This window comes from Rhinolophus sinicus, chromosome 5 (genome assembly GCF_057876585.1).
Source record: "Rhinolophus sinicus isolate RSI-liver-muscle chromosome 5, RSI-T2T, whole genome shotgun sequence".
Lineage (NCBI taxonomy): Eukaryota > Metazoa > Chordata > Mammalia > Chiroptera > Rhinolophidae > Rhinolophus > Rhinolophus sinicus.
The window spans coordinates 8,347,613-8,358,333 of record NC_142505.1 but is presented as its reverse complement, the minus strand read 5'-3'; the positions used below and the strand labels follow the sequence as shown (position 1 = coordinate 8,358,333).

The window sequence follows — 10,721 nt, the reverse complement described above, 5'->3', positions numbered from 1 at the left end:
ATTCATTAAGCAATAATAGGTGCGGCATTTCCCCAGCTTTTGCCGATTACAAATAAAATTGCTACAAACATGTGTGTATACTCGTCTAGTTTTTAAGATCTGCTATGTCCATTTGTGTGGACATAAGTTTATTTGTCTGGAATAAATGCCAGGAGTATGGCTGCTGGGTTATATGTTAAGTATATAGTTTCTTAAGAATCTGCCCAACTATTTCCCAGGGTAACTGTACCATTTACAGTCCCAACAGCGTACGAGAGATTCAGCTTCTCCACGTCCTTGCCGGCATTTGGTATGACCACTATTTTTCATTTAAGCTGTTCTAACAGTGTGTAATGGTAGCTCATCGTGGTTTTCATTTGCATTCCCCTAACGGCCAGTGATGGGGAACATCTTTCACGTGTTTGCCATTGATATGTCCTCTGATAAAATGCCTCTTCACCTTTTGCCCATTTTCTAATTGGACTTCCTCCTTACCTCTTCTTTTTCTGTTGAATTTTGAGAATTCTTTATATATTCTAGGTATGAGTGCTTTATCAGATACAGGGCTTGCAAATATTTTCTCAGTCTGCAGTTTTTCTTTTCATTCTCTTAATAGACTTTGTGGGAGCAAAACCTTTTCATTTTGGTTAAGTCAAATTTATCAATTTTTTTCTTCTTTATGGACTGTGCTTTTGGTCTCGTGTCTAAGAACTCTTTACCAAGCTCTAGGTCCTGAAGGTTTTTTCTCCTGTAAGTTTTTATAGTTTTACAACTTACATTTAGCTCTATGGTCTACTTTAATACACAGCTATGCAAATTACGTTTCATCTTGGGCGAACTGTGATAGTTTGTGCTTTTCAAGGAATTGGTCCATTTCATGAACCAGTCAAATGTATGCAGGTAGTATCCCCTTACTGTCCGTTTGCTGTCTGGGGTCTGTGATAGCCGTGTCTCATTCCTAATATTTACAATATGTGTCTTTTCTTTTTTGTCTCGCTGTTAGCCCATTGTTGATTTTTGCAATGTTTACCAATTTCTTTGCTCACCACGTCTTCCTGCATCCTGTGGCAGGCACTGCTGGCTACCTTGCCAGTATTCTTTCTACTTTCTTTTCCTTTCTCATGGACCCTGTTTCATCCATTGTGGCAATGTGTCCAGCTTAAAATACCCTTACTCCCCCCATGTCTGCAGTTAGGGGTGGATCTGACACAGTAATGGCTGATCAGATGTGAAGGCAGGCCTGGGTGGACTGGGCTTGAAGCCATGGTTTCTTCAGCTGCCTTGCCCTTTGCTCTCCCCCCTCCTGCCTACAGCTCAAACCTTGGGGTGCAAAGGCTCCTAGGGGAGCTAAGGACAGCTGGGAGACAGAAGGCACTTGGTTCCCGGTGGCTTCAATGAGCCACTGTACCACCTGAGACTAAACACAAGACCAATAAACCCCTCGTTTAAGATCCTGTTTGGAAGTCTGCCAAATGCAGTCCTGACTCCCCTGGCCCCGCCCCTGGCCCCGCCCAGTTCCTCCTGCTGCAGAGATGCTTAGCAGTTCCTTCAGCGAGGATCCGCGCACAGCAGTAGGGTCCTAGGCCTGAAAATGTCTACCTTGCCCTTATTATTTATGGTAATTGAATAGATTGATATTTGTTTCCTCAGCACTCAGGAAAAATTCGTCTTCTAGTATCTATTATTGATGAAAAGTGAAACTCACTCATTTGTAGATACTCTCCCCCCCCCAACACCCCCCCTCCCGTCGCCATGGAGCTTATGTGGTTTTTCTCTTTACCCTCAATGTTCTAATCCAGACCCTTGTAGTGAAACTGTAGATGTGGCCATTTAAAAAAAAATCCCACTTCACACTTGGAATAATTTAGGTTGTGAATTCTGGAAGTTTCTTTTAAAAAGTACGTGTGTGAAATACAACATGTACAGAAAAGAGTGTATAAAATGGATAGAGAGTAAAGTGAATTCCTGTCACTCGAGCCAAGGAAAAGAACACTACGAAATCCTCCACGGGCCCTTCCCAGAGCCAGCGCCAGCCCGATGGTGAGGGACCCACTTCTTTTCTGCACCCTGGACCATCCCCTATGTGTCCTTAGAGTGTGATGTTTTCCTCTGCCTGATTTAGAACATCACAGAAATGGCTCACATTCCATTTCTTCTGGGACTTGCTTCTTTCGAGATCTATCCATCATCTTGCACGTGGCTATAGCTCATTTCATTGCTAGAGCATTCCACTGTGAGAACCACTGTATCACCACATCTGTGCTGTGTGTGTGCAGGCACGTGCTATTATGAACGATGCTTCTAGAAGCGTCCCTGTCCTGATCTCCTGTAATATGAGGGTAACAACAGTTCTCCAGGGCACTAATGGTGGATGGGCTGGGGTGTGCTTGCGTTCACCTTGTCCAGTGGTTCCCCATTTGGTGCACCCACAGATGGCAGGTGTGAGGCTCGGGGCCCCACAGCACACCATGACAGCTAATAACACTTCTGACAGTCTTGTCTGACGTTAACCCCAGAGACCTCTGCTTCCTATTGCTGGTCCCGAACTTGACAGAGCTTTCCTAATCCCTTTACTTTCAATCTTTCTGTTGGGCTTTAGGTTTCTCTTTTAAACGGCATCAAACTGAGTCAAAAAAAAAAAAAAAAAAAAAAAAGTGGTCCAGTACATTAATTGTAATTGGTATATATGGGTTCACTTGTCCCATCTTTTTTCTGTTTGCCTTCTTTTAGATAATTATTTTTTTCTCATCCCATTTTTTTCCCTTAACTACTTTGGAAGTGCTACACTGTTTCCATTCTTTTAGGGTTACCCTAGAAATGCCAGCCTGCCTGTACACCAGAGTCTTAATGGGAGTCTTTTCTCTCTTCCTGAGGGAGCGTCGTAGAGGGCTGTAATTCCAATTACCTCCAACCCCTGGCCTTACATACTATTGTTGTTAATGTATTCTAAGTAGCCCCTCTTTTACTTCATGAAGCATTTTTGTTTTAGAAGGTCAGTATCTTGCACTTGTAACGTATTTTCTCTGGGTACAGAATTTTCAGTTGACAATTTCCTTTCCTCCAGTTAACCTGACACCAGGAAGTGTCTTCCAGTTAACACTGCCTCTGGTTGAGACATCTGCTGCTGTCTTGTTCCTGGAAAGGTAATTTATCTTTTCTAATTTTAGGATCTTTTCTTGGTCTTTTTGTTTCACCAAATTATTACAATGTGTCTAAGTATCCAGTGGTTTTAAAATACGTCCACAAATTCTTAGGCAGACCTCCCTTTCAGAAATGGAACCTAATTCTGGGTGTGGGCTGGATGGAGGGACTTGCTTCTAACAAACAGAACGTGGCAGAATATCACTTCCAACACCCGGTCATCAAAGGCCTTAAAGCTTCCTCCTGCTTTCTCTCTCGGGTCACTCACTCCGGGGAAAGCCAGTTGCCACGGCCCGCAACCCCCAAGCAAACCTAGGGAGAAGGACCACGTGGCAGGTACTTGTGTGTGCACTGTGCTTCTGCAAGTTTCCCTGCCGAGGGAGGCGGGCTCGGAAGCAGGCCCTCCAACTCGTCAGGCCTCCGATGACTGCTCGACAGCAGCCTCAAGAGACCCCGCGCTAGAAATGCCCAGCTCAGCTGCTCCACGTCCCTGACCCACAGAAACTATCAGATGATAAAGATTTGTTGTTTTAAGCCAGTGTGTTTTGGGGTAATGTTGTACCTAATCACTCAGCACCCATATTAAGGGACAGAACATTTGAGTGTACATTTCTTTTAGTTGCCCTGCTTCAGAATTGCTGACCTCCTTGAATCTGTGGATTGGTGATTTTGAAAAGTTCAGTCATTTTTATAGACCGTTACCTCTGCCCCATTTTGGCTTTTATCCCCCCTCCTGGAACTCCAATCACGTTACGTGGGATCTTCGCACTCTACCCTCCGTATCTCTTAGCCTCTTCCTTTATTTTATCAATCTGTTTATCTCCCTGGGCTGCATTCTGGATCAGGTCTTCAGATCTGGCTTCATTCACAAATCCTCTCTTTAGCTCTACTTCACATATACACGGTTTTTTACTACTACAGTAATTTCTATTTCTAGAACATCACAGGTTCTTTTGCAAATGTATTCCTATTTCCAAGCCTCTCTTTTAGTTCTTAAATCATTTTTAAACATTGAAATTATCTGACTGGTAACGAATGCCTGAATTTTTGCAAGTGTAATTCTCCATATTCTTTTTGGTGTTCTTTGCTCTGAGGCTCTCTTGTCTCATACGTCTGGGGGACTTTTTTGTAAGCTGCTCATTTTTCTTGGAACTTTATCAGTGGGGATTGAGGACTGAGACGAAGAAAGGTCCATTCAGGTAGGATCTGCACTTCCTTCTATGAAGTTCTGAGACCAACACAATCGGGGACCACCTGAAATTCTTGGCCTGAGGTTTCTCATGTTCAAACCCACATGAGGACAGGCTCAGCTCTCAATGGAGACCCTCTGTGATGCCAGGTGAGCAGATCTATTATTAGTTCACAGAGGGTGCTGCCCTTTGGGGCCCCAGCTTTATGGAGCGCTCACTACCAGGACCCCCATTTTGCACAGAGATTGGGTTGTCTTGGCTCCAGGCACTAAGGACCCCAAAAACAAATGCTCAACTTCACCTGGCCTGTCAAATACCTTCAAGGCAAAGGTCAGGCTTCAGCATTCTACTGCTTCTCTTAGCTTTCTGCCTGAGTACCTTTACTTCTTTGCCAGATCACTGATGCATTTGAAACAAATTTGTTATTATTTTTTCACGTAGTATTTTTAGCTGTTTGTAGAGAGGATCAGTTCGGACAACTATTCGACCACGATGCCAGAGACAGTAGTGGTCAGCCATTCCTTCAAGCACCTGTTTTCTCTGGCTTTCTTTTCCTGAACTCCTGTTAGTAGAGGAGCTAACATACATCTGTCAGTATGAAAAGGTTCTCAATCTCCACTCCTCTCTCTCTGTTACCTTTGGATCTTCAGCTTTAACTTCCAATTATTAATCCTTTCTTTGACTATAAGTTATTATTTAGCTCTTCTAGTGAGTGTCTTATTTTAATAAACAGTCTTCAGTTTTAAGATTCTTAATCAGTTCTTTCTTACATCTAATCATTGTTCTTGAATTATAAGGGTCAGTCCCTCTTTTCTCTCTCTGGTAATAAAACACATGCTCATTCTAAAGCCTGCTGGGATGTTACTGTTTCAGTGACCTTGGCTGTAAATTCTCCCACTTGTTGGGTTACTGGCCACTCTTTAAGGCACTAGATTTTCTCACGCATTTTGTAATTTTTGTTTGAGTGCCCATCATGCATGATGGTTTTTGTTTTTCTCTCCCTGCAGGGCAGTTTTGCTATGGGACACACAGCCGTACATGCAGAAGCAAACCTCCCACCAGCTCTCTGGGCTCGCATACTGTGGGGGTGTCCTTATTCTAGTCCCAGCACTGGTGCTGAGCAGGACCCCAGGTGCCAGTCACCAGGTGTCTGAGTCCCACACTGCCACAGACAAGCATCCTGCTTCCAACAGCATGCCCAGGAGGCGGGGGCGTCTGTTCATCCTTTATTCCTAGAAAAGGCAGCCCAGTTCCAGACCCTGGCTATGCAGAGGGAACCTTGGCTCCAGTCCTGACCCCTGTCCCTTGTGGCCATCAGAGTCCTGGCCGCTTGTCCCACCGCTCACTGCAGCAGCCAGCCACCCACCACTTCAGACCTCACTCACAGATGCAAGTTTCTGCTCATTTACTACACAGGATTACCTTCTTAGAGTAGCTGCGTAATTTAACTCAAAGTATTGAATTTACTGCGTGTGTGCTGGTCTCTGCGAGTACACATTCAGTTCACTTCTATGGCCCGAGTCCTCAACACTGTCCCTCAAAGCCAGGTCATTGTGTCCTGGAACTCAGCACAGAGGGAAGAACACACTGGGATGACCTGGGCAGAGGAGCGCGGCTCAAGGGGAGACCCTGAAGGAAACCTGAGTGTTATCGCTCTGGAGATAAAATCACAGGTACCTGGGGTCAGAGTCGCTGTCAGCCTCTGGAGAGTCAATTCTACAGAGGAGACTCAGGACCAGGGGGGTCCAGGGCCCAAGACCACCTGCAATCCAGCCTACACTATACTGGTCTCTTGCAGAATGGGCCACTGTGCCCCACAGCGGGGCCCTGTCCCAGGGAAGCCATAGTCTAGCCGTGACCGGTGACGGGGGAAGAGGGGCTGCTTGGAGCTGGGCAGAGTGAGAAAGAACAGTGCCCCGGCCCTTGAGCCTGGAGCGGCCTGAGCTGAGGTTTGTTGGGGCACAGCTCACCCCTTCACAGAGCCTTCTCTCTCTCACTGTGAGGGGCCCACAGAGGACCAGGATGGGCGCTGTCCCACAGAAAACTACAAGGCCTGTGGCAGGTCTTAAGAGAACCGCCTCAGAGCCTGTTTGTCACTCACGACAGAGAGGATCACCGCTGACCAAGGGCTGGGCCTGGACCTGGGTCCTCCCCACCCCTCCAGCCTCAACATGCTGAGCCCAACACAGGCTGGACTCATATTAAGCATGACCTCTACCATGGACCCAGGAAATATTTGATAGGTTTCTGCCATACACAGGAGTCTGCTTGTTTCTATTTCCAGAGATTTTTAAAAAAGAAGTCCAAAATACACACATATGTACAGACACAGCAAGCCCCCAGAGTGGCTGCTGGCTCTGCCCCACCCTCAGGGTGGTGGGGAGCACTCAGGAGACAAGGAGCTGACCTCAGGGAGGGTGGTTCCGACTGACGGGGGCAGGGAGTCACCGCTCTGAAGCCAAACTGGAGGGGATGGCAAGCCTAGCCGCCACTCTTGTCCAAGACCATCCTCCTACAGACCAGTCCTGATGGCTGGTGGGTGACGGGACAGGACAGGCCTCAATCCGAATCGCAGGCCTCTTGTCCGGTGGTGGCATCCACTGCAGAGGCCAGGCTGTCCTCCTGGCCTTTCAGCCTCTCACCTGGATAGATGGCAGACAGGAGGGGTCGAGAGGAGCCCCGGGCTTGGGCCACCACCCGGAGGGCAGAGCTCCTGCCTTGCCAGGCCCTGCACTTACGGATCAGCTCGGCGATGGCCCTCTGGGTCCGCTTTTCTAGCTTTTCCAGCTTCTTGGCTACATCTCTCTTGAGGTCCCTATAGCACGGGGGTGAGAGGAGGCCGGAGGCTGAAGGCGGGCCTGGTGTGGCCTTGGGGACCCCCTTGCCCACTGTGCCTTGGGCATTAGGAATCACACGTGGCTGTTTGAAGAGACTGCCTGGGAAGAGGGCCAGGATGCTCCTCTCCCCCTTTCTCCATCCTCCAAAACCTAGCATCAGCCACCCCTCCCAGCCCCAGTGAGGCAGGGCTGGCCCCAGACCACCCAACACAGGGGACTGAGTCCAGGTGTGCAAGGTGGCTGGTTTCTCAGAAGCATTCTCTTGGTCTGGTCGGATATATGCCCCAGGCTTTTGTTCCATCACATAGAACACCTCCCGCTGGTGCTGTACCTGACACTGACGGATATGGTCCACTGTCCCTCTGGCCCAAGGTAAGTAGAACACAAGCCCCCAGGCCACCGGGCCCTCCCTTCCACCTTTTCTCAGCCCAGTCAGGAGGAGTCATTTCATACAAGAGGGAATTGAGGCCAAACAGGAACAGGCTAATTGGTGGCAGAGCTGGGAGAGAGACCTACGCCTGCCCTTCTCACCATCTTTCCTCCACTCTGCAGCTCCCTGAGGGCAAAGGTCAGCCTTGCTCAAATGGGGCTCTCTGAGGTGGGGCAGGTCGTCACCCTTTCAGAAGGGACTTGAGGGAACTGTCCCCGGTTTGCCTGAGCCCCTCCCCACCCTCCAGGTGTCATCCCCCGTCACTTCCCTCTCACTCTCCATTTATGTCCTTTTCAGCACTTACTTCGGGCGGTCATTATCATGTGCAGTGTACGCCTCTGCTGCCCGTCTCCCCACCGTGAAGGTGGGGAGACCCAGCGAGAGGCCCGCGCCCGGCAAGAGAGCGCCCCAGTCAGTCTGCACTAGTGCTCCACGGCCAACACTCACCAGTCAGGCTTCCGGGGTGCGAGGTTGGCCAGGTCCTGGGGAGGGAGGAGACACATGTCAGGACTGGAGGGGCCCAGTCCCAAAGTAAGTAGGACGACAGGGCACAGTTGTAGGAAAATGGGAAAAAGGAAAGGGGTAAGGAAGGAATGAGGGGAAGTAGGGAGGTGGAAAGGAAATAAAGAAGCCAAGAGAAAGAAGGTGGGGAGAGGAGAGCAGGTGGGGAAGGAGAAAAGGACCCACAGGCGCAGTGAGGGAGAAACGGGCCCCCAGAGGCACTCACCACTTCCTCAATGACTGGCTCCGGCTTGGCGGCCTCTAGCTGCTCCTTCACCTTCTCTTCCACTAGAGGGCGCAAGACAACAACAGAGGCCTGTCAGAGGCCTTGCCACTCTGGTGACACTGCAGCCACAGCAGAGGGGAAGACAGTGCCTGGGAGACCCTGTGCTCTCTTAGCCTCACCTCCCCCTTGGCTCCCAGCCAACCAGATGCAAAGACCGTGCAAAGGCAGTTCTGAAGGAAGGGCTGGGGTTCCCCAGGAAGAAAGCAATCTTGGAGCAAAGGAGGGCCAGCAGCAGCCAGCCAGCTGGAGTAGACTGGAGCCGAGACCTCCAGTCAGGAAGGACAGATGCTACTCTCGGCCCCTATCTCCCCAGCTGCGAAACGAGAGTGGTCTGGCCACATCCAAAGTATGGCTCTGTGAAGGACCTGGCGGACAGGCTCTTCCCATAACCTCCATGGGCTCCTGGGCTCCGAGGACGTCCTCTGGGCCCCATCCCACTTAGATGTGTGCTCCCAAGACCAGGGAGACGGCCGCCTAGAAGCGGGCTGCACCCAGCTGCTGACAGCACCATGTGCCCCTGGGTGGTCTGACCAGGCGGCCCTGCCCTGCGGGGACAGAAGCTGGGAGCACTAACACCAAACCTGGGCCCCGTAGGCGTCTCCCAGCCCTCACAGTGGCTCCGTGATGCCTCATGGGCCCCCGCCCGCCTCTGGCGCTGACCCTGCCAGAGGCATGGGAGTTGCGCCCCATTCCTCCCTCTGTCCCGCCACACTGCCTCTACCACGCCATGGCCCCACCACAGTGGGGCCCAACTCATGAAACCAACCAACCACCAGAGATGCGTGGGAATCTCGGGGCCAAAGGAGATGAGGAAGCAGACTAGGCTGTGGCCGAATGGGCAACAATTTACTCTTCTACAACATAACTGTCTTGATTCATTTACTACTCATATAATTAAAAACTGGTAACAAAAACAAAGAATGAGAAAGGGCCAGAGGCCAGGGACCTGTGGAATAAGAAGCGCCCCAGGATCTCGTGTTGACGGCCGGCCGTGGGCAGGCCGCAGCTGGCCACATGCTCCTGGCTGCTGTGCTGTGCCCCAAACCACAGCAAGACTGAGCAGCCCCTGGGCCGGGTCCCTCCCCGCCGGCAAGAACACCTCTCTCCATCCTCAGTGCTCTGGCACTGTCACATCTCCATCGCAGCTCTCCAAGCACCTAAATAGTTGGCCCCTCATCAAGGTCTCTCCCTCTGACCCTCCAAGGGTCCCCAGGCCACTTCTCAGCCCAGAGCGTTTCTCTGTGATGTGGCCTCTTGCCCCCGATGTCCCTGGAAGGCCTTCAAGACAGGGTGTGAGCAGGGCAGAGCAGGCAGCACCTGACGGCCTGCGGTCACCACCCACACTGACTAGCTGTGCGCCTGCCACGAGATGGTGACAAAGGATCTTTAGAGGCCCAGCTGCCAGCCCTGGCATTGCCGATTATTCTCCAAGAGAGAGTGACACCTTTCAAGGTGGAGGCAACTGGCAGTGCCAGGGAGCAGACGCAGAGACGCAGCTCACCTACCTGCGACTGGTTTGGCCTGGGGCACCCTCCTCTTCTTCAGGTCCTCATCCTCGGGGACGTAGTTCCTCAGCCTGAGTTCCCTACGAGAGCACAGAGAACAAGCAGAGATGGAGTAAATGTGGGACACAGTGTCATTCAACTCGTCACTGCAGGTCACAAGCTGCTTACTTCCCGACTTTCCTCTTCTCTCTGGAAATGACTGGTGAAGAGGGAAGCTCAGGAACAGAAGCATCAGTGGGACCAGGTCCCTCTTCTGAGCCTCAGCCCCCTCGTCTGCCATTCAGGAGCTGGCTGGCTGCTCTAAGACCCTGCCTACACTGCAGGTTCACGTCTGCAGGCGGGGCCAGGGATGCCTGAGCAGCATCCCCCACGTCTCTCCCTTTGACCGTTAAGGGAACTGTCGCAGAAGCTCCCTTTGACTTCTCTCCTTTTGACAGTTAAGGGAACTGACAGTTAAGGGAACTGTCAAAGGGTCATCTCCCTTTGACAGTTAAGGGAACTGAGGGTCAGAGGGACTATACCATTTTCATAAGGTCACACAGCAGTAGTTGCAGCATCTGAGACCAAGGCAAGGTATGACCCCAGGCCAGGGCCAGAGCTCCAGGCTGTTACTCCTAAGAGAGAAAGCTCGTGGCCACCCACTGGTTCCCCAAGCTTGGCCTCCTTTTCAGAGCCTTTGTGCCCTGGGACCATTGGTACACAGTCCCTTAACTACTGGGGGCAAGGGTCTGTGTGTGCCAGGAGTGGCTGGCATGACACTGTGCAAGGCTGGAGAGCCACGGTCCACCTGGACAGCCACGAGAACTGCACAGGCCCTGCCCCTGCAAGGTCTTTTAAATGCCACCAGGCAGA

At 50.8% G+C, this 10,721-nt stretch overlaps 1 protein-coding gene across 2 annotated transcripts in view; it reads right to left on the bottom strand.

Moving 5' to 3' along the window:
* Positions 1-2,969: 2,969 nt before the first annotated feature.
* Positions 2,970-10,721, bottom strand: part of CCDC12 (coiled-coil domain containing 12) — a 56,113-nt gene continuing 48,361 nt past the window's right edge. For both annotated transcript variants that reach the window (XM_088798197.1, XM_019724015.3), the window contains 5 exons: positions 9,870-9,949; positions 8,305-8,366; positions 8,025-8,059; positions 7,049-7,125; positions 2,970-6,952 (listed from right to left, as the gene is read on the bottom strand). In XM_088798197.1, coding sequence (XP_088654323.1) covers positions 6,870-6,952; positions 7,049-7,125; positions 8,025-8,059; positions 8,305-8,366; positions 9,870-9,949 — 337 coding nt within the window. In that variant the 3' untranslated portion in view covers positions 2,970-6,869. The remainder of the gene's footprint in view (positions 6,953-7,048; positions 7,126-8,024; positions 8,060-8,304; positions 8,367-9,869; positions 9,950-10,721) is intronic.